Source organism: Lipophrys pholis (assembly GCF_963383615.2).
Source record: "Lipophrys pholis genome assembly, chromosome: 12".
Lineage (NCBI taxonomy): Eukaryota > Metazoa > Chordata > Actinopteri > Blenniiformes > Blenniidae > Lipophrys > Lipophrys pholis.
The window spans coordinates 26,868,032-26,892,510 of record NC_137641.1 but is presented as its reverse complement, the minus strand read 5'-3'; the positions used below and the strand labels follow the sequence as shown (position 1 = coordinate 26,892,510).

At 42.3% G+C, this 24,479-nt stretch overlaps 1 protein-coding gene across 16 annotated transcripts in view; it reads right to left on the bottom strand.

Annotated features, from left to right (window-relative positions):
- The window catches only part of fnbp1b (formin binding protein 1b), a 65,222-nt gene that overhangs the window by 21,935 nt on the left and 18,808 nt on the right, over positions 1-24,479 (bottom strand). For 11 of the 16 annotated variants that reach the window (XR_013935844.1, XM_080476633.1, XM_080476629.1 and 8 more), the window contains exons 2-7: positions 22,222-22,337; positions 18,457-18,513; positions 17,130-17,277; positions 8,475-8,537; positions 5,964-6,068; positions 543-671 (exon numbers count right to left, since the gene is read on the bottom strand). Coding sequence is in view for 15 of the 16 variants with exons in the window: in XM_080476633.1 (XP_080332759.1) it covers positions 543-671; positions 5,964-6,068; positions 8,475-8,537; positions 17,130-17,277; positions 18,457-18,513; positions 22,222-22,337 (618 nt within the window). In the remaining variant the exon portion in view is untranslated. Of the gene's footprint in view, positions 1-542; positions 672-5,963; positions 6,069-8,474; positions 8,538-17,129; positions 17,278-18,456; positions 18,514-22,221; positions 22,338-23,013; positions 23,184-23,939; positions 24,190-24,479 lie in introns of those variants that run through there. The other 5 variants (XM_080476634.1, XM_080476632.1, XM_080476628.1 and 2 more) reach the window with 3 other exon arrangements.

Sequence of the window (24,479 nt, the reverse complement as noted above, 5' to 3'; positions counted from 1 at the left end):
GCAAAAGGAAAAGAAAAAAAATAACTTTTATTATTTCTATGATGAAGTATGACGTTTTAATGGCATGATCACATAATCATTTGATCGGTTATATATATTATGTAAGAATCAATAAGTGGTATTTTGATTGCATTACTCTCCTTTGATGAAAGAGCGTTTTTAGTTAAATAAACGTTAGGTTGCTCCTTTTCTCTCAAGATGGTTAGGGCAACTGTAAATATGTTTGTTTAACAGAAGACAGAATAAGTATGCCCTCAGTAAGAAAAGCTTCTAACTCTCACTGTTTCCTGCATGTTGAAAATGTATTTTTAGTCCTCAACCCCCGAGGGGAATGCGGGGGCGGTGGGCCGCAAACAGCTTTGAATTCACAAGCTAATGATTGTACGCGAGTGCGCCGAGAATTTGGAAAACTTAACTTGTGTGAGCGACATTAATAAAGAAGTCTGTATATTAACAAGGCTGCTTATCCTGCAGCAAGAAGCCAAGAAAAAAGAAAGGAAAAAAAGAGTTGTTTTTTTGAAGGGTCTTGCAGTTGGATTTACCTGGAATATGTTAGGGATGACTGTGTAATAATGTTCATTCTGCTCCTGGTTGAACTTTTGCAGGTAGGAGGAGTAATCGCCCTTACTGTCGGCAGCCATCTGGTGCCTCATCTGAGCTTGCTGTCGTGCCTAAAGGAGAAGAAGAAGAAGAAGAAGAAGAAGAAGAAAGAAAAAAAAAAAGCACACAGACAAACACGTCATCGACACGCTTCGCTCTCTTCTCTGAATGTCAATGTCGACTGATTTAAAGAGACATATGGGTTACACACATATAGAGCCAGAGTATATTAAAAAAACAGTGACATATTTGTGCACGCAATTACTCATGCATACACGTAAGCACAGAGCTCGTGGAAGCACAGTCACAGGTGCAAATCCGTGTCAAGAAGCGGCAGCCGCAGCAGCCTATGGCGCTGGATTATAAGTAGGCCAGGACAAACATATAAAAGAGAGAGACAACAGTCTGCACTGCCTGCAGAATGGGGGGGGGGGGGGGGGGGGGGGGGATTTGGGTTCTGACTGCCCGTCCAGTCTGCTCGATAATGTTGATTATTCTAAGCTGGTTCAGTCTCGGGTAAGGAAAACGGGCAGTCAGAAACGCAGCAGGAGCAGCCTATTACAGATCCACAGCAAACAGATGGAGATGAGATTATCTCAGCGAGACAGCATGTGACGGGCGCACGCCCGTACTGCGCACGCCCGTACTGCGCACGTTAGTGCTCGTGCAGCTAAGTACTCGTATCTGTTTCCTCTTTCCATGAGATCTGAGACCAGGTCCACGTATGAACAGTGATTTCACTACCTGATCGGCAACAGAGAGTCACCTTATGAACCTGTAATTGTAATCAGCCTTCCTGCTACTGACTGCAGAGGCACGAGCAGAAAAAAAACCCCAAAAAACCTGCAGCCTCACAACTGTGTGGGGGCGGAGAGGGAACATAACCCTGATCTGTCATAGTCCCGAGGGAGACGTTTAAAGGACCTCGTCCAGGTTTCACCTACACACCAATCTGGGGCAACAACTGAGTCTCTCGCACTCACACACACACACACACACACATATGGGAAAGTAATCGAGGACACGTCAGGAGAAAAAAAAGGAGGACACTTCCAGGACAGGTCCATTATGTCCAGCACATGAGGGACAACAGATAAAACCTAAGTGGAAAGGTGATAGTCACCAACCTACCAAGTTAAAGGAACGTGAAATCCAGAGGAAAGCACATGTGAAAGTGCAGCTGGTTCATCATATCTGTGTGTGCCAGCCTGTGAGCATGCCTTTAAGCTTGTGTGCAGTGGTGGTGGTGGTGGTGCTGTTGTGGGTGCATGCAAAGTGTGCCGGTAAATGGCGCGGCTTCAAACATAGCAGTTAATGAAAGATGCTGAACGAAGCCACTGAGCCTGCACACGCATCACATCCTGTTGTCATTTCCTGGAAGATTCTTGGTCTGGCGTTACTCAGAACTGCGCATCTTCGGCCTCAGCTACCTATTTTTGTGCTTGATTCTTGTCTCGATGGGGTTTACAGTAAGCCTTGCTGCGAATACTTCGCAATATTCAGCCAGTTATTCTGTCTTACACACGGAAACATGAGGGAAAGTGTTGAGCACAGAGCAACAAGCCACCGATCACAGTCAGACGGGACAGGGCGTGGTAACAGACCTCTCTGAGGCCACATGTCGACCTCTCCACTAGACCGTGTGTGTGTGTGTGTGTGTGTGTGTGTGTGTGTGTGTGTGTGTGTGTGTGTGTGTGTGTGTGACACAAGTCGAGACAGTGTGTGTTCCTAAAAAAAATATGAAAGGTTCTCAGCCCGCTGGACCTACCTTAAGAGAACTTCGCTTCAAGGCATAGCATAAAATAAACACACACACACACACACACACACACACAAAGGGATTGTTAGCTGCTTCCAGCTAAACAAGAAGTCAACATAGATGCACTTCCTGGACCGCCAGAAAGGGAACTTTGTGGAACCATAAACAAACACAATCACTTCTGAAATACTGGAATAGGAACCCTGTGGTGCACGGCCATTGTTTTTGGTGTTTCATTTTTCTAATGCGTTCTCACTGCTGAAGTGTCACTCTGTTTGTGTGCGTGTGTGTGTGTGTGTGTGTGTGTGTGTGTGTGTGTGTGTGTGTGTGTGTCCCGAGACCCTCCAAAAAATGGCAGTGGCCATTGTGGATATCTGTGCTGCGAATCTAAACCCCAAATTGAAGGGATTTGGTTGCCAGAGGTGGAGAGGGAACAGTTTGTGGTTCGCTCCAACGGAGCAGGAAACCACAACACCTCAGCTGGACAAACTGCAGCTCCCATGCATTAAAGGAAGACACAGCTCATTGCAGGCAAAACCAACTCCGGGAAGTTCAGTTGTCAAAAAGAAAATAATACATCTCTGGAAACTCCTGACAGCTCTTTAACTGATAGTGCAAAGAAGATGACAGATCTTCATTGATAACTAAGTCGACACAGCAAAATGTCTTTCTTGAAACACAAAAAAACTTCTCAATTCCTTCTCATTAATGAGCAGAAAAGGCCTCTGCTGAAACTAAAACACACAAAACTCTGGATACAACATCAAATAATAACAATTTTGCTCGCCAATCATTAGATTATCTTAAAAACGTAGTTTGTTTTCTGAGAATGATCCATATTCTCTATATGTTGCACAATCGTAGACAGAAAAAGATTCATTATAAACATATAGCACACCCTGTTTTCCTCATAATAATTTTTATATGCACATACAGAGACAATAGCAAGTATCTGTAAGGAAATGATATGTAAGGAATTGTATTTTTTTTAAAGAGATGGACGATAACAATCATCTCACACAGATATTTACATTTGACAGTTCAGCCTCTTCTGCTCGAAGTTCTTCATTTCTGAACAATGGACATGTGATTGGGTGAAAGATAGAGAAAGGTCGGTCCCAGCACTCAACCAGAGAGGAACAGGAACAGAAAAGGATAATAAAAAAAAAACATAATTGAGAAAAATGTCATGTGGCTGTTTAGAGGCGAGTTAAAGGGCAGAACTTGCTGCTCTATAAGTTTTAGTCTAAGTAAATCACATTTCAAGTGAACGTACGCTGCAGCTGATCGTTCAACAATGAATCATTTGAGGTTCCTGTTGGTAAAGTGGCCAGAATTCAATCCATTTTTTGCCAATACAGGTCCCATATCTGAGTCTTTTAAAAAAAAAAATATATATAAAAATCAGGCCCAGATCACAATCCTATTTGGTCCTAAATCTTCAAAGGAAAAACAGTGTGATTGGTCATCTCACATTCTGGCCAGTTTTTATGTCTGCTTTAATGTCTGTCCACCTTTAAACTATTTGCTCCCTTTTTTTTCTTCTATATCTATCATTTCACCATATTTCCGTCAGCTCTGATCACACATAAACTTCAAATACTGATCCGTATCTTTCATTACACACCTCCTGGACCACAGCGTACTATTTATAACGCCACATCTTCTCCTGCACGTGTCAGTCATTTAAGGACTGCAGACTGTTCACATTCGAGTCTGCTGGCCGTTGCACTCAAACAATAATGTGAACACAGACGGAAAATAATGTAATTGGGGCTGCAAACCTCCAGTATGAGCAAAGCTTTGGATACAGCCTTATAATTGGCCAGTATAGAGTTTTATTCAATGAATAATTGCAATGCATTTACTTCACATTTAAGTTGGAGGAGGAACGATGCACGCTTCTTTTGATTTCAACTAACAAATCAGTAGTTGGATCGGGAATACTCTAATATACATAAGATTTCAGTTTGATTTATTTTATCAGGTGTGCTATGAATTAAATCAAACTGTTGGCGAGGCTCTTCTGAACAAGTGGGAGTAGCATCATAACCGTGATCAAGCTGGAAATGGCTCCTCGGTGGGCTTCTGTCTGCTTCCAGACACACTCTGGCACTTTGTGCTTGAAGGCTGAATGCGTCACGCATCAAACACCGAATCCAAGACGCGACAGGTGCCAGACCTGCCGTCTCTGTGCAGGAGATCTCTGTCGAGGTTTTTGCTCATTTTGTGAGCTTACGTTGAGCTCCCGGCTCACAGCAGTAATTCAAGTGTGTTTAGAACAGCACAGTGCCTTAATATAGTCTTTATAAATGTGCTGTAGTGTAACATTTGTCCAGAAAAGCATGTGTTATACTGTCTGATTTTTTAAATTTTTGCTCTCATATAAGAAAAATCTGTTTGAATGCAAACTGAACCAAACTAACAGCCTGATTTCCTTGATTTTCAAAAAGAGCTGAAAAGAAAAATCACACATATTGGTGAGTAGCGGGGACTTTATCTCTATGCAGCCGTATTAAACTATCTGGTACAACCGTTCGTGGTTGAGTATGTTTCTTATTAACATCTGGCAAATGAAAGATCTGTTTAGATGATCATTTCACACAGGCAGTGCTACTGTAAACACAATTCAAACGGGAAAGGAAAGAAACAGCCCCGCTTTCTATCGATTTTTGAACAACATTCTCACTTTAATAAATTATATAAGTGTAATCAGAGACAAAAAAACAACTTGTTTCCACCCTCGTTTCTTGAGCTGCAGTGTTTCCAGTCCAGTTCGGTGTTAGCCTAAGCCTATTGTGGCACTTTGGCTGTACGTCCAGAGAGCAGAAAGGCTCTTTATTCCAGCCTATATTTGCATAATAATCAGGTCTGAACTGTGTCAACCCGGAGCCCGAGCTCTCCTCCAGCAGCTGACGAGGCAGCGGGAGCACGCGCTGCTGACCCATGATGCCTTGCGGGCGTGGGAGCCGCGTGGGTTAAAGGATGAGATTTTGTGGGATCTTTCGATTGGTCGTGACGGCGGGAAATGACATCATTTCCAGACCCGGGAGGGGGGGGGGGAGATGATCAAATATCCTCGTGCTAAATTACTGAGCGAAACACCAAGCTGGATATTTTGTTCTTTTCCACAAACCCATATGTGTAATCCACATAGAAACACATTAAGGCAGCTCCTCGCAGCGTCTGGAGGCTGCTTCATGACGATAATGAGAACTCGCTGCTGCTTTCTGCTTTGTTGAGAAGCAGATCACTGTACAGCTGTAACAATGACAGCTTTCACACACACACACACACACACACACACACACACACACACACACACACACACACACACACACACACACACACACACACACACACACACACACACACAGTAATTCACACATGGTCACTCCATCTCTGCTCTCAGCCGTGTAAAAAAAAAAAAAAAAAAAAAGGAAAAAATGGGGGCAAAACTGAAATATAACTGGTACGATGCTCGGTGGGAGGGTGAGAGAGGCCAGGCAGTTGTGTAAAGCAGGAGGCGGAGGCCCGGGGGGGGAGGTGGGGTTACAAGCTCACGTGATTGGTGGCTGCTGCACGCGAGTGAGATGACACATACCTTTTCCACATCGGCCTTCGTCACGTTAATGTCCGCGTCCATCTTCTCGAAGTACTGCTGTGCTCTGTCTGCCTCCTTGCAGTCCCTCTCGAATTTTCTTTTACACTGAAAGCGACGGGACAAAAGCTTCAATATGACGGGAGGCATTTCAAGAGTACCGTAAAAATTGACATTTGGACAAGCGAAGCGACGGACGTCATAACACGCGTATAGACGTCACGCACATTTTCAAGGGTCAGTCTATGTCACTGACACAGGGATAGGGAGGGAAGGTGGGGGAGGGGGGGGTCTGTTAAGTCTGCAGCCTGCAGATTAAACAAATGTTCATAGTGGTCATTTGTGCACGGAAAAACAAGCATTCATCCGACCCCTCCGTGCGAACAATCGGTGTTTGTCGGGCCAGCGTGCACTCTGAACCGCGTCTATCAGCCTCACACACAATGCTGTCATTGAATGCACATAGGAGTTTGAGAAAGACAAGGCATTTGTGCATCTCTCTCTGGTTCTCTCTCCCTCTCCCCCTATTCGCTCGCAACTCTTTCCCTCCCTCGTCAAAGGGACCAGGCGGAGATAAGAAGTGGAGCTCTGTGCAAGCTCTCCTTTTCGCTCCTTCACGAAAACAAATGAAACGGACAGTCAAGGACCCGCCGTGAAACGTCATACGGGAAGTCTGCTCCGATACGTGCGGGCAAATGTTTATTATTATAGATCCAATGTGGACGGACTTCACGCAGCGTTGTCTGTTAAAAGGCTGTTTTCTTGGCATCTTTCATAAATACGTTAAAGTAGATTCAATTTCATTCTGCAATTCTAATCATACTGTGGTATAATTGTATAATAATGCAGTCATGAGTTGAATTAGGATGATAGATAACGTTAGCACACAGATAGTAAGCCTCGTGCGAACATTTGGTTGTAGCTGATCGTGCCAGCGATAGGTCAAGGACAAATTATGACTCAAATGAAAAATTTGCGTACATTATTCACTTAGATTTGATTTTGAAAGTGCAGCCGAATGTGAATAGCAAGTACGTGGCAGGACACGCAAAGAAACACTAAAGTTTGGCAGATGCACATCAGCAAAAGTCGTTATGTGAACCGTTTAACTGCTTTTTTGATAAGAAGTATTTAGAAAGAGTCGTCCCTCCCTTCACAGTAGTCCGACTTTTAAATTAGGCTATTTTTTGCAAAAAATAGAAGCGCAATAGGGCCGTTAATCATGAAAATATTAATTCTAATAATTATTCCGATTTTTGTTTTTTATATTCCACCTTCAAAAATGTCCACAGAGTGTTTTGATATAACAAAAAGCAGCAAACGAAACCTTTAACCTTACTGTTCACAATATATGACATTTTTAGTTTAGCAGTACTGCTACAATCAGTTTAGTTTGGGTTGCCCCATAGTGAGCTTGAAACCTCACTCATGTTATAAAAGGACCACAATTACATCATGGTACATTACTGTGCAGTATTTTATAGTATGCACAATTACCTTTAGAACTTTTTCACACCACAAGCAGCTTCAATTTGTTCAATTTATTAGAATTAACTAATAATCTAATAGCATAAATAATAAAAAGAAGAATTTATATAATGGGATTTTAGCATTCAGAGAGGGGAACCGTGTTTGTAATCATTCTGCCTGCACAGTCATCACATCCTCACTGAAGGCTGCACGGTAAGTAAAGACCAAACAAGAGCTTCCTCACGGCTCTGAACGTTCGGTTTTCAAGAAACTGACTTCTTGTCGTTTATATAGTGTCAAATTCTAAATGACGATATACTTTCCAGTCACGCAGCTCCTCCTCCCCGAGTCTGATGCAACATGTGCTTTGGTATCATGTGGGGTGATGTCGTTTGTGCCTCAAGCGATGGAAGTCATTAGACCTTCGATTCAGTTTATGTCTGCAGTGGTACACTTTGTTATATCTAATGTTTGGTTTTCTTAAGGTCTGAAGCAAATCACAGGTTTTATTTTATTTTATTTTTAATATATGCAGATATATATTTGCACTCAAAGTCAAAACCAGTTAAAATACAGACTAACAACTACTAATAATACTGTTATCTACCTCTGGCAGCACATGACTTAAAATATAATCATTGTTGTTCAACTGAATGATATTATTATGGGCAGATTTTGCAAATATCCCGATAACGAAGGATTGTGAGTGAAGTACAGCAAAGTGACACATCAATCTGCAAACGCAACCGGACTGTTTTGCTCTAAAATGATAGAAATACGTGACTCCACTGGAGAAATAATTCAGCTCATCTCAAGCATTTTGTGTAAATTTCAAGTTGTTTCGAAGGCTGCAACTTAAATACGTGGCGTTGCTATTATTCAAGCTCTAAACTGAATACACACACAATATGAATATGGATATTTCAGGAACCCAAATCAGATTAATACAAGGAGGAATTGTGGCAAAGCAATTCCTTGCATGTTTTCTAAAATCGGTTTCTACCATAAATCCAGTAAGAAACTGCACACAAATGGTTCACTTACCGTTTCCAGCTGTTTCCACGAGCTCTCAATGTGCTGCTGGGCTTTACGTCCATCATGGAAGTGCTGTTAACGAGAGAAAAGAAAGAAAAAAAAGATAGATATAATATATTATTCACGAGCTTAGGGGATTTAAAAGTAGATGAACGTGACCTTGAGTTATTAGGGATTATAAATTAGAGGCAGTTTGGAGTGACACTCTCAAACACAGCATTAAATACCATTAATATTACACACGGTGCAACAGGAAAGCATTAATATCAACTGGGAAAGTAGGGCAAATTCACATAGATACTATATTGTAGCCACATTAGAAATTATGACCGCATAACCTACAAGCTTAGTGCTCAGAGATTTGTCCAAGCCCGAGCAGATGGCTGGGAGTCGATTTGATTAAAGAGCCACCAGATCGCATCCCACCAGGTGCAACAAGACTCAACAAACACCAGAAAAAACAAACACCAGAAAATGCATAGGAGGGTCTTTCTTTTTTAAATAAAGGAAGCAAAATGCACAACAATTAGATCAACAGTGGAAAACAAGAGAGCAGTAACAAGTGAAGCACAACAGACACTGTGTTCACGAAGCTTCAAAGTCACATGTCGCCTGCTCTCGCCACACTGGAGGTGTTTTTCTTTCCACCAACTAGTATTTAAACCATCGGAGGATATCAAAGCCAAAAAGAATGGCAAAGTTGTCTGCCCACTAGTCTATCATAGAGGTATTTAACTTGTGACATGGGGGGGGGGTCCAACCTGGTTCAGGGGGTAGTCGTTCATACGGTGAAAATTATTAAAAGATGCTGCAGAGAACTGTGCCTTTTTATAACAGAACTGCAATACCATCAAGAAAGTATACATGTTTAATTCAGAAGTAAGTCTGATAAGACTCACTATAGAAAAGAGGGTTTCATGTTGCACTTTGTCCTCCAGTGTACCTTTTCTTCATCTGATTGTGTTTTTACTACTGTATATAATGTTTTACATTTATAATGGAGGGCAACAATAATGTTGCTGCATTGTGTTCAATGGAATATCGTGTAGTAGTCCCTTTTGCACAATTTCTGTAAATAAATTTGTTTGTACTTCCCAGTCTTGGTTTTCAATATTTAATACTTAATATTTGATCTTCTCCACAATTTTGTATTTTACTCTTGTGTGTTTATTGCTGTCACTGAGGTTTCTGTTTGACATTTCACTGCTGCTAATACTGTGTTTTAACATTGCTATAGAGTGACAATAAAGTACTATTAAGCCACAGAAGATAAAACTGTACTATGATAGAAAGATATATTTACTCCACATTTTTTTCTTTGTTTATTCATCCTGTCGATATATAAAAATAAATAAATAAATAAATAAATAAATAAATACATACATACATACATACATACATACATACATACATACATACATACATACATAAACAAACAAACAAACAAACAAACTCCTGGCATCATCATTCAGAAAACAGTTTGTGTTCCAAGCATCGTGGTCAGGTTGTCAGACTATCTAAAGCATTTAACTTTCAAGTATCCACTCAAAATCTGAATTTTCTCACTCTTTGCTTGAAAGAACCAACAACTACAACTCATTACGAGTTTAGTTTCTGATGCGAGATTTCAAGATACAACGTCACCAAATGAAAATAATGAAAAAAGTTGAATTGACTCACAAACTTAACATCGATCAAGCATAAAATAAACCTTAAAAAAATTAATAAATAGGAAGATACTGTGAACCAGGAGGAGAAAGAAAGGTGGATGTGGATCTTAGTGCATGCCAAGTGTGGCATATTGGACACGTCTAGGTGACAGCTGCTGGTGTAAACGCACACAGCATATGAAATGCCCAGGGTTTTTTTGGGTTTTTTTGTGCGAGGCCTCACTTGGCCTGTCGAGGTGCACTCCGCCTGCAGGCAGAGCACATCTCTCAACAGCTCCCCGCATGGGATCACAGCCAAATCCCCTGGAAGTGCAAACACTGAGGGGCAACTCTCCACTGTTGGAAAAAAATAAACTCTTACGGCATACAAATTCTTCCCTGCCTGGGTTAATCTGCCCGAAAAAATACTTTCAAGAAGAAGTCAAATTTAAATGAAAATGACACGTGGGCTGGAATATCAATGAGGTATCCCCTGGTTACTCGAGCTGCGGAAGCTCGGTTCAGTGGCTGAGTTGAATATCGATGGTGCCATTCAGTAACGGATCCAGACCTTTTAAAAGAACAGAGGGCGACTGCAGCCTGGGAGTTTTCGTGGTCAGGCAGCACAAGGAAGTCACTATATTGCAAGAAAAGCAAAATGAACGCTTGATGAGGGTGGCGAGAGGGGCAAAAAAAAAAAAAAAAAAAAGAAAGAAAGAAAACAAGGTTTTATCACCTGAATTACACTAAGAGCAGTTAGTGAGAATACACCACGGTGTACCTCAGGGACTCACACTTCTCATTTCCCAATGAGGGAACCTGAGCAAAACAGGGAAGTGCTTCAGTGTTTCGGAGGAAGTACTTGAGTTGAAACGGACAACGGGAGACTGTGGGGATGCTGAAGTCTGCAACATGTGTGTTTTGTTGTTGGCTCTATTATAGATCACCATTAACTGTGAAGCCATATTAGTCTCTTTGCTACAGTATCCCCCCCACTAAATGCCCCCCCTTTTTTTATTTTACTTTGTTATTGAGCAATAATGTGTATAGAGGAAGCATTTTTTTTTAGTTTTTTTGTTTTTTCAGGACTTTGCATGATTCCGGTTGTTTGTTTGGCTCATCGCTGGCTCGTGTATGTCTTGTGATTGCTGGTTTGTATAATCTTAAAAATCGAGGCCAGGTTTAGTTGAATCCAGTTCCAATATCATGTGTCTAAGGGGTCTCTTTACGTGACTTTTCAAGTGACAAAAACTTTGGCTTTGCATGTTTGTTTCGGAAAAGGTTTGCGTCTAAACGGCAACAGTGGAAGCAATGCTGAACACAAGTTAGTTAGTCACTGTTGTTTGTTTTTGTCATGGAAACAGACACTCAGTAAAGGGAGAACAGACAGTCGTATGGACAGATGACAAAGTTGGACTCTCAACTATAAAACTACCAAGAATATGATGCAGGGAGTCATGACACTCTGGAGGCCGCCATTGTTGTTGTTGTCCGTCTACTCACAGAAGAATTAGTTACTACGGCTGTTATTGCACATGCACAGTCGCAGCATTTTCACGTTTCCACGGAGACCTTTGTGGTGTCAACAAACACAACAAAACTTTTCCGTTTTCATGTTTACTACCTCTCCTCCTGCTTCAGGTCTTTTTTCATTATACCATTGAGTGTCTGCAGCCCCCAACCGCCTGTGTCTCATCAACTCCCGGCTTTCGCCGAGTGCTTTTTCATATCTGTACTTTTCATTTTAGCCTTTGACAAGTGTAGCACAGTCACATCAGTAAGGTTTTCGGCTTTTCCCAGCTCCTCTTGTGGCATTTCCTGTCAGTCACTGGTGTAATAAAACTTTCCAGGATGACCACGAAGTATCCTGAGTGAAACATAACAAGTGTGCCAACGTTAGTGCTGGCTGTGCGAAGAGTTGCTTCTTTCTGTTTAGTCGGATAATTGCTCTTTTTCTTCCAAATTGAAATTTATTGACAAATGTAATTAATTATTAGTGTTGTCTTATTTAACCTTTTTTTTTTTTCCATTTTAATAATTCCCCTAACCATCGTAAGAAATCAAAACAACCATTGGGCATTTGGTCCCGACCTTCACACATGAGAGTTAGCTATAATAATATGCTCTTCTAAATGACAAGATCGCATGATGACGCCACGAGGCTTTTCCTCAGGGCACTGCACCACAGACTGGCTGACATCTTTGTTCCACTGGAGCATTCGCGCAGCCAAATATTTATCTCCATAACAACATTTCTGAGAAAAAAAAAAGAAGAAGAAAAAAAAATCCAGCGTCTCATCTGGATCGGCAAAACATACATCACAGTGGAAGTAAACAAACTACAATGACACAGATTTATAAGACGCCCTAACCTAAACCACACAAAGACAAATGAACTAAAAAAAAAAAAAAAAAAAGGAGCATCAGCCATCTGGGCTGCAGGTAAACACCAAATGGAGCAACCATCCGAGCAGTCGCTCTGCCGTGTTGACTTCAATATGTTTTAATTCGTAGACTCTAAACATGCATTGATCTCTGCTAATCCGTCCAGTCCTCGGCGGTGGAGTAGACGTTGTGAGTCGTCTTTCTTCTGCTCTCTGCCATCACTAACAGGATGTGGCTGCTGGCACTGTCAGGGACATCTGCCCTACTTCAACACAACCGGTCACTGACCTAAAGCTGCCGCTCTCAGTTACACAAACGATTGGGGAAATGTGTGAGAGCGTGAGTACAGAAATACTGGACTTCAAGCTTTTTTTTTTTAACCACTATATCTCTACGTATATTTATATACACCGTTGCAAGAAAAGCAGGACTGGAAAGTATGAGATCAGAGTCCGATTTAATATCTATTTAATAATGCAAAGCAGACCTGCAATGCAACAAAGAAATCCCTCATGTGTACAAACACAGGTCATCAGGTTCCTCCAAGCGTCATAAACCCGGGGCACAATGAACTGCAAATGCTTTTGTTGCCGTGTTTGTCGTTTAATTAGAGTGTTCAGGTATGTGTGGGTGTTCGGTCTTTCAAAACAACTCTGTTTGAGACTAATAGGGAGCGCCGTATACTACCTGTATGATTTTCTTTTAATAATATATAGGTACAGATGTAACATGACCCATGTTCCATATTTGGATAAAAGCTTTGGAGAGCAACGCATTTTTTTTTAATAGAGATATAAATGTCATTTTCTCCATTAAAGGTAAAACTACAGCTTTGTTAAACTTCTAAAATGTTTCCATCCAGTTTTATATGCAGTTCTGAATGCTCTCATGCAGATCTCCTCCGTCGCTGGTTTCACTCCAACTCTAATCACTGTCATGCTTCGGTTCCACCTTCTGAAGTATTTCTGAGATACAGAATTTCTAAAAACTGTTTTATAAAACTATTACTAACAGTGTTCAGCACCTGGAGCAGGCTGAACACCGTTTCTCTGGTCATAACAGGAGACAAAATATGAGACCCTGAATATAAGACAAGCCCATTTTTAAGATGTATTTCCAGAAAAACGCAGATTTATTCAGAACAATATGGGATGATAAAGAACAATCGCTATTGAGAGATCAATAATTCCGCGACATGACATAGTGGTATAAAGCTGTTTGGGTAAAATATTATCAACACGTACTGAAAGCTCGATCTCAGTCGGTTCCAATTTGGTCAAAACCTGTTTCATCACGGCACAAAATGAACGTGAATATCTTCTGCTAATCGTATGCGTCCTGTGGTTTTGGTGTTTTGAGCAATCATAAACAACACAATGATTATATGTATGCATGTAATAGGATAGAAATATAGAATAAGATTTACAGATTATGGTATATTAGTTGGGTTAAAAAATGACAATTGCTTTAATAGACTACTATTTCTCTTATCTTACATTTCAGTGTACTCATACTAGTACTGCTCTCTTTTACTTTATTATGAATTTCACTTGTTTGATCCACTGCTTTCAAAAACACAGCAACATATTATTTTTCGAGGGGATCTAATCTAATATCTAATCTTCAATCCAAATAGATAAAAGCTGTTTTCATTTCAAAAAGTGAAACGGTATTATTCTGGTGATGGGCAAGGCTTTGGACAACCCTTATTTGTGGACTCTCCATGGTTGTAAATGTCAAAAACTACTCAGTGTTTCTATTATCTCTCTCGCTTTTTGTTTGTCCTCAGCTGATATGAGTAAGACAAACACTCGCAAGCCGCACTCTCAACCTCTGGAGACACACACACACGTGTTTATAAACTGTGTCATATCCTTTACGGAAACACAAAGAAGAGCAGAGAGACCTCCTCAGCTCGCTGACATACGAAAAGAAGAATCTTGCTGCACATGTACATGTACACATGTGCACACTTGACCTTGAATTGATTTGTTTGTCATTCGCTGACATGACTTGCTGCAGAGGAATGTACACCTGCTGTAATATACAGGTGTCGGCACACGTATAATCACAACACAGGAAAAGCAAAAGAAAAAAATAGAATTCGTGGAAGAGCTGGAGACTCCAGAGACCATCGAAGCTCCACTGAGACTTTTGTCCCGGCGTTTTAACAGTTGGGTGACAGTTTAAACAACCTTCTGGATTGAAGCTCCATATCTGATCATCGGTTATGCCTCCGTTTTTACTCTGTGGTCACGCGACTCATCTCTGCCTCCTCGAGATAAATGGAAGACAATATCCACTGCCACTTAAAGAGGTTTTACTCAGTGATATACTTCCTGCTGCCTTTTACCTAATTGCATTTTCAACTTTTTCTGGTCTTGGCAACATGAAAAGTTTTTTTTTTATTTTTATTTTTTTTCTAACCGAGCGAACACGTCAAATCACAATTTCTCTCAATAGTGAAAGTTCCTATTAGAAGCTGAGCTGTGGCTATAAAAGAGGAACACAGAGTACCAAGCCAATTGTACTTTTACGCGGACATAAGAGGAAATATGCTCCGGTGGGTGACTCTAACAGATGAGGTCTTGCGGGGTGTTTAAGGGTCTTTATCGGTCCTCATTACAGAGGACACCTAAGCTGCGTGATCAGAGGCTTTGGTGAGGACGGCACTATGCTGACTGAACACCTTATTGTGATTTCTCAGCACAAACACCGTCCAGCGAGACTTAGGCTCTTCATCCCATATTAACCCTGCCGCCACTTTAACAAAGCGTATTACTCCGTCAGGTGTTAAACAAGCAATGCATAGCAAGTGAGACGGTGCCTTTTAGAATCGCGGTACAAAATTTGCCTCCACTTCTATAAAAACAAACATATCTACACTGTTAAAAATCCCTTGGAATAACAAGTCTTGCCCCGAGCTGAGCTTAGCTAAGAGGTCCACCCAGGGAAACAACAAAGGCAAGGCGGGGTGAGTTATAAAACTACCCCACATAGAACTAATGAGGCATTACTTTGTTCCCCTCCTTCTGGGGTCGTGGTGCGAGTTTTACCTGCCCAGTAAGCTCCCTATAAACCCAGAAGGGGCAGGACTTCTCCCTCCTCTAATCCCACTGTCTGGGTCTGCCCGAACTGCTCGAAAAGAAACAGAGAAAAGTCTCCAAATGAGACTGAAAACTGAGCGACTGCTTACGAACTCCATTGAGAAAATCAGTCAAGTCTTTTCCAAAGCTTGAATAGGCCCTTTATAAAATCCAGTACTTTTCTGTAACCAATGCCCATGAACCGTTTATTTCAGTTTCTTTAAAACTCAATAGTCTTTTCGACATTTCAGCATGCCAAAGAGTGTCGTTCTCCATCATTCATGGAGTTGAATGAATGTGTCTTTTAAGAAAAACCTTTACAAAAGGAAACAAAATGAGATGTTAGTGGACTACATTTCCCCTACAAGGCCACTGTTCTGATTATGACTGAGAAACTATTTGCTCAATGCCTTTAAATGAAACGATCCTCTGTTCGGAAAAGATAAATTATGGGACTCATGCTACGAAGGGAAACCCCCGTCAGCGACAGACTGAAGGAACACTGTTGTCGGCTTTTTTAGTCAAGACACATGACACACAATCAACAATATCCAGCGAGGGGGAAAACGTGGCGCTGCAGCGAACGGGAGGAAGGGTACGAGAATCATGGCGAGCCAGAGATATTTCAGTCGGAGAGGAGAGGAAAATTGCAGATAATCTGGGAGGAAGAGTGGTGTCAAAGTGACATCCTGCAGCCTGAACGCAGCACGGGTCTGTCTGAGCTTCCTCTTTGACAAGAGACAAATCTGTGAGAGAGCTTCGCCATGGCGAGCGAAAGCAGGCTAAAAAAAGGGCAAAACGGGCCTGGAAAAAGGTACGATTTCACTGGAAACCCCTGTGGTCTTTTGCTTAGCTTCAAATAAAGTCAAATTACTAATAACGTGGTTCAAGACGTCAAGGTGAGTGCTGCAGCGGTGATGATACTTGCTACTGAAAAATGAAAGAGAGAGAGGGAAAAAAAAAACTATGGCTGTGCCTTTGAGCAACACTTGGGTTTTTGGTTTTCCACTTCATTGCCCTCAGCTGGACTTCCAAGACTCCGAGAGTTCATGACAGATTTTTCAGAAAGCACTTGTTCCAGCTGGGTGGCTCTCTTTCCTTCTCTCCGCCTCCTCCAACGACTCTATGGGTTTAATGGGCACCACATTGTTGTCTATGTATCAGACGCTGCAGGCCTGAATCGCTCTCCCAAATCCCCCTTTCTCCCTTTTTTCGAGAAAAGTGACATCCGTATGTAAGAGAAGCATGTGGTCCTCCAACCTTTTGTGAGACGGTTTAAAAGTCTGTAATGAAAGAGAGACCAAGACTGCGCTCCATAAAAAGGACTCAGTCAGTCACGTGCTCAACTTCTGGTGAGCCTTTGGGTGCATCTATATTTACTCAGCGATGACCTCGCTTCACTGAGAGCAGCATATGCAGAAAGAAAGGGCTGCTTTAATTTCTCATAACCCACTCTGTCTGTTATTAACGGCTTGATTTGGGAAATGGGAACACATCGACGTAGAAATCAAACAGAGAGTGAAAAGAACAACAAAGAGCCTCACCGATTTCCTCTCAGCCTTCAGTTCCTGCAGGTGGCGCGAAAGGTCGGCGATGATTTGGGACGTCAGGTTCTCCGCTATGACCTCATGCTGACCGGCGTAGTCGTTTAACTCGTTAAGTGTCGACAGGAACGCTCGACAGAAGGTGTACCTGGTGGAGGGCGACGTCAGGGGGAAGAGGTTAGAGCTCGTAAACAAAGGGAATGTTAATGAAATGTGTGCATCAAACATTTAAAAAAAGCAACACATTGGTACACATTGTGGTGCAAATGGAATTTTTGGAACTTTTGCTTTATTCTTTAAAATCTTAGCTAATCAGATGTTTTCTTTTTTTCGTTGCGTACATTTTTTTTTTTTTTTAAAATGCTTGAATCCTTTCAGTCTATGAATATAAAATGTTTTTTTGTTTTTTTTTAATTCAACCTTTCAATAATATATTTTTTTTAAGGTGCTCTTGTATTTCAGAATGCAATTGGCATGTTTGCATTGAGTTAAGAAAAGGATCCGTCCCTTAAATACAAAGCGACACCAGAAATACACTCTTTGCACATATTGAAATTACCTAGTAAAAAATAAATTCAGCAAACTCGGTTTTTTGCCCAAAGCAAAGCCAATCGGCTGATTGATCTTTTGAGCAGACGCATATGCCAGTGGTTTCCACTTCCTCCTCTTACTGTAAATGAAAGTGAACAGGCAACAGACCGCAGGGCACTGCATCCACTTGCTGCAGCTTCTTGCAGTTTGTGTTCACAGACATGAATCATGTTAAGTTTGATCAGCTTAATGTGCATTCATGAAGAAGTAGCAAAAAATAAATAAATGAGGCCCTAAACCAGGGGTGTCAAACTCAGATCCTCGTGGGCCGCAGCCCTGCACGTTTTCAATGTCTCCCTCCCCTGAATGTCCTGATGGTTCATCACCACATTCAGCACAAAGCCAGATAACGAGCTGCTCATTGCAATCAGCTGTGTTGAAGCTGGGAGACATGCAAAACGTGCAGGGCTGCGGCCCTCGAGGCCTGGAGTTCGACACGTGTGCCCTAAACAGAAAGGTATCGGCGATAATAACAAGCAAACCCCTAATCATCTGCCTGTATCCTCCTGTAGCTAAAATGTAGAATCCCTGAGTGAACTATCGAGAACTACAGAGCACCACTTGGCATATTGTGAGGGACTCTCGTCATGGTGGTTCCTGTCGGGAATATGAGCACTCTCGGGATCCTGAGCATGCAGATGTGCTTTGCTTTAGTAAATAATTCTGAAGTGTATTTCATAAAAACATGTCACACTGTTCTTTTATAGCACTTGACCGGGAGGACACTCCAACTTACTTGCTCTCTTCATCTTCTCGTGAGTTCTTCTTAGGCTGATATTTCTTTGATAAATTCCTGTGGAGGGGGGGGGGGGGACAAAAAAAAAAAAGACAAGCATCTCTTACTGAATCTTTACAAAGTGCCCAGTCTGTTGATAGCAGTGCAACATTTCCCATTATATTTCCCTGACACCATTCAATCCAGCAGAGCGCTTTCTGCTCCTTCATCTCCTCCCCTCTCCTCAGGTTGTAAATCATTGCCCTGGGGGTGGGGGGGTGGGGTTATGCAAGCATGCATGGACAGCCAGTCACCAGAAATAAGCGTGCCTGCTCCGAATGCGGCCGTTGCCCTTGTTTTGACTCTGGCTGTATGTTACATTGCATGAGAGACGTGAGCGTAGTGAGAAGGGAAAACATAAACAAATAAAAGGAAACATGTCATAGTGAGGGCCGTGTGCTGGGAACAAGCATTAAATAGTAGTCCTGGGTCGTCATATCTGAGTACTTATAAGTCATTCTTCTCAATCTTGCAACATGATGTACTGAGGCTGAAGAACACCACGTCACTTGTCGTTCCATAAAGACGCTGTGACATGCTCATCGCCGGACCGGCACACTTGTCAGCAAAACATAATAACATACACTGTGCTCTGATGGCTGTGGGTGCACATGGTGAGCAGATGCCTACAGGAGCCTTTGTCTAGATTGAGAGCACTGCTGCAGAGCAAACACAGGCCCCAAAAAAATGAGCTCCGAAGTGAAAACAGAAAACACAAAGACTAATTCCAGTGTCGATAAATATCTAAACTTCCACTGCCTCTGTTTTTGCATCTAAATGCTTTATCTTGTACATCTTGTAAAAGGGCAACCTTAATTTTTGCCGAGCTGAATAATTCATGTTAAAAAATAAATAAATAAAAAAAACTGTACATGTAAGGTCTGCAGCTCTCTCTCTCTCTGCCCACACACCCCCTACACACACACACAGTTTCCCTGGTGGTGTTTGCACTGTTGCTAGGCAGATCTATCCGTCTATTTCGCTATCTGCCCTACTCGCCGCACGTCTAATTATAGCAGCGATTCCTACTCATTCATTCACTCAAGGCCAGATGCCATGTGACAGACTGTATTTGCCCCGCTCACCCCGGTGACAAACTCATCAAAATTAGGGTAAAGCCCAGCTCCTATTAAGAAGGATTAAAGAGGTCCGGTTTGGTGTGTATTTGTGCACCGAGTGTCTGGGTATGTGCACATAAATAATGACACGCTTCTATATTTAAAGTCGCTGCAAGAGGATATCTGCGCTGGTTCGTCCAGGCTTTTTTCACCCTCAGTCGGTCTCTTTTGATAGCAAGACTGCTCTGTTATGGATTATGCCTGACTGGAATTTGGGGGGGAAGAGGAGGAGGAGGAGGAGGAAGAGGAGGAGGAGGAGGCATTAATGCATTGCCCTGCAATGACTAGACCGAAGCATTGTGCATGTTTACTACACCGATGCAAGAGAAGAGGATTACTCCAGGATTAGCGCGGAGTGTGCTTGGTATGGTGACAGAAACGGTACAAAGTAGAGTAATAGCTGTAGATTGCGTTCATTTGTTAAGGAATGTAGGTTGTTTCATGTAGGAACTTCCTCTGCAGCTGTATTATAACCACTAATCTCAGCTCTACAGCTGGTGATCAATAATTACTGCCCCCTTCAACTGACCTAGTTCTACTGTACTGATCTAAAAAAATGTTTTCACAGTTAATCTCCTGGTCTATAAAGTCACAAAATGTGTCTGAAAATCACTTGCTTTGTTGATTTAAGCGAGATTTAAGTAGATTTTACTCTATATTATGAATAATATTCATGTCATCAAAAGTTATTATCATAACTGAAACTACAGATCTTTTATTATGCCTATTTCTTTTCTATTATCACATGTGAGGAGATTTGTTGCTTCCAAAACAGGAAAAATCTTCCAAACACAGAAAGGCTCAACCAAAAGGCCAATTTCATTAGTTTATCGCTTTTAATTGCTTTGTGTTTCTTTTGGGTTGTGTGTGCCCGTCAGATTAAGCCCGAGTCCATGAGCTTAGTTGATTACAAAGGATAATTACTCTGAAGTATGTCAAAGTACCAAAACAAAAGAGGCAGTGTGTTGAAAACGCTGTAAAAGTGTAATACTCCCTGTATGCACTTCCTTTTATGGGTGCATATTGTGTGTTTTTGGTTCACTAACTGAATCCAAAATCAGGGAGTAAGTTTGCGTACATCTTTTTTACATTCGTCTGTGTTCAACACAGGTTTTCACATTTAACTCGACAACATAAATATATTACACATATCTCACTCTACATCTTTAAATCTTTAAAATTTATTAGAACCAGCAGGGTAGTTAAGCGAGTTCTGCAAACATGCCTTCAGAGCTGTATTACCTTTATACTAGCACTCTTGCAAACCATTTGTCTAAATTGCATGTTTTGAGGTCATCTTAACATTTTCAGATGGATAAAGAGGAGTTAATGAACACGCTCTATTAGCTTATAAGTAATAAGCTCATTATGAAGATGAAGTCATGCAGCTGTAGTGAAGCGCGTTTTGAGCTCATCATTGTTGTGGTTTTGCTTCAAAAAGCATGAAACTAGGGCTGACTAAATGAATTAAATGAATCACTTGTACATTTTTGCTAATTTCAGATCATATTTCATGCCTCATTAAAATACCCCACTGGTCAAGAGTTGTTTTTATTGCGAGTAAACTTTGACAAAAGCTGAAAAATTTGAGAAACTGATCTCATCTACAAAAACGAGACACGATAACAAGGGAAAAGCACGCAGTTCCATTAATATTTACACGCATTTTAAGCATGAGGAGTTAATGTGTGCAGAGATATGAGGATAATGCTTGCATGTAAACACAGACAGTTAGTCCTATTATCTCAAGCTGACTTAAATCTCGAAAAGATGAGTGTCGTGGTCTGTGGAGGATCTGCCCGCGTAAATACCGCAGTGGCATTGGCTCGTCACTATGAAATAGGGGGCTGGGGTCAATACTTAGAGCATTAGCCATATTGCCTGGCCTCTTTTAAAGATTTGTGGATTTGGTGAGGGGGGTGGGAGTATTCCCGACCGAGCTGACTTTGGAAGCGGGAGGCGGGAGGAGATGAACCCTTTCAGTGCACGGGATGACTGTGGGCCCATCAAGAGCTTTTGAAAATCAGCGGCTGCACCAAAACATGGCAGAAATGGAGGGGGCGGAGCCAACACTTGTGGTTGGAGGGAGGAAAAAAAAAAGAAAAGAAAAATCTGGGTCAGACCTGGGGTTGATAAAGCTGATACCTTGCAGTCTCTATGGAAACACAAGCTCCGCCTCCCCCCCACTACCACCCCCCCATACAACCTGACTTCCTCTTGCCTGAAGCCAGCAACAACCGCATGCACACCGGAGAGAGAGAGAGAGAGAGAGAGAGAGAGCGGCAGACACACAGACAAAACACAGAGGATGGAGGGGGGGGGGGGGGGGGGACATCCTTTTCCACTTGCATTACAAAAAAAAAAGATATTCTGCTTCCCTGCAGTGAACATATAAGGACTTAATACACCAAAGCATTGGATCCCATGTGGGATGTTTCATTTCAGTCTGCAGAGGGAAGTCACAGGTCAAGGTTAACGTCATGAGCAAGTCAGCCTCTTAATTCAAGGACACGATCGTAGGTCGAATTGATAATCTAGTCATTCAGCTGTAAAGCATGTGCTGCAACCCGTCACCTGCGCGTCACATTAATCACTCTCGGACACTCACCTAATTTGTTTTGCATAGCTGATTTCAATCTCTGATCTCTCCTTGACGAATTTGGTGTACTTCTCCACAAATTCGATCCCCCACTGCGTATGCTTCTCCAAGTTGTCAAACTGATCCTGCAGGTAAAAAAAAAAATTATAATGATTACATCATCCGGAGACAATGAGAGACATACATTTGGTTATCACACAGACAAAAGAGAAGCTGACGAGCATGACAAATGATTGAATCAACTTGATTGAGACACTGTGGAAGGATGAAAATTAATCAACAACCATTTGAAGCATTGTTTTCACAGGAGCAGCTTGGTCGTGGCTTGCAACACAGTGTAGATCAATAGAATTTTACACATTTCTGACGGTCTAAACACCTCACCGCTAGTAAACCCTTTGAGAAAACATTTTGCCAGCCCAACAGAAATCTGCAATCCAATCCACAACATAAGATACAAACACTTCAGTCTGGCCATCTACCTTATCTGTGCTTAATATCACTTAAAGTCTGACACGGAGGCGAAGAGTAGCTCATAGTAAAAACAGGCACCGGCAGTCTGATAACCAAACACAGCTGTTCCGCCTGGACTCACTTTTCTTCATCTGTTCATGACATGTGAGGAAAAAAATGAGCTTTCTCTTGGCTTTGGTCGCGTCGAGAAATTTCAAGAAAGCGAGCGTTTCATCTGGCATACCAATTAACACATTCAAACACATGCCTCGGTGGAGGTTTTCCGGACGACGACGCTATCGTTACTCCCAAATCAGAATTAGAAATCAGAAAAAAAAATTAGAAGACCTTGGTGTAGCTCCAACAGCCCCCCATCCTTTCTTCCAGCATGTCTGAAATCCAACAAATAGCTCCTCTTCCACGACTCACTGAGCAGGTAAAGCATCTGCATGAAACGCCGCGTCTGATTCTAAAGAAATGCGGTATAGGTTTTAAGCACGGTGCATTAAATGCTCTCTCACCATAATAGGCGCAGGAAGCGGTTGAGGTGATGAAAAGCTCAAGACGTACACTACAAGCGCGCAGCGCACAGCCTTCCACTACAAAGTGAAGCAGCCCTTTACAGGTACATTCTTTTTTAATGGGGTTTAACTGGCTTTTCTTTATTCAGACTGCAGCTTGAGAATAATCCAAGACAAAGTGGTTTTTATGGCTTTTCTGAAGCCGCATCATGCCGTAGCAACGTGTGAGGAAATCTTTCGACCGCTCTTGGCAAAAAAAAAAAAAAAGCACTCTAAATTAACGATTCACAATTGGAGCACTCGTGGAAAACAAAAGACAGCACTTTCGGGGACAGAGAGTGGGGGGGTTGGGGGGGGGGTTCCAGTCAGCCAGCTTTGTTAGTCAGTTTCAATGAGCAATCACTCATCAACAGAAGAGGAACGGCAAGATGAAAGGTAACAAATGTGAATTTCTACTGGAGCGGCTTTAAAACCTCAGTTATCCTTCCTCAGTTCCACTGAGTTCAGACATCAACACACTGCTTCTTCTTGCACCTACATGAACCCTCCCCGATCCTTTAATGCCCCAAGAGCTTATTCACTCTCAGACCTAATGTGCCAATTAAAGGAATCAAACAACATTTGCTTCAATGTGCCCAGACAGCAACCGTCCAGAGGGCACCAAACAGAAAACACAAGCAGGGCACATCACTGCAGCCACATAATGCAGGCGAAAGCCTCCTCGCCTCCTCCGCACGCATAACTCAGTATTACCCTTTTTTGCAGGGGCACCATCTTATCCACTGTGCCTCGGCGGTGGAATGTGTATCCTATTGAAATATCCAAATCCAGGAAATGTCCATCCAACTGGTTTAAAACTCCAAATTAAGATGAAAATGCGGAAGTCGGGTCGGAGAGGGCTCCCGTGAAAACCATGTCCCAGGTATCCAAACTGGAGCAAGCACAGATTACAGAGAGAGTGCGCCGGGGTTGGGAAACAATGTCTGCTGACCCCCCCCCCCCCCCCCCCCCCCACCCCCCCACGCCCGCACGCCTCCTCCCACCCCTTCACTCCCACACAATGACAGGAGAAGCTGCACAATTGTAGCAAGAAAATCCAGATCTCCTGGAAGGAGGCGAGAATCCAGAGGAGCAGGAGAGAAGCCGAACGCAGCGCTGTGGCTCACTCAAGGACGCACTCTGAAAGCCGAGGCCGCGGCTGCCCACAGCATTCAGGCTTAATGCTCCATCAGGCGTAAGGTGGAATAAGTGGGATGGGAGAGGAGGATGGCAAGAGAGCGGAAAAACAGAGTG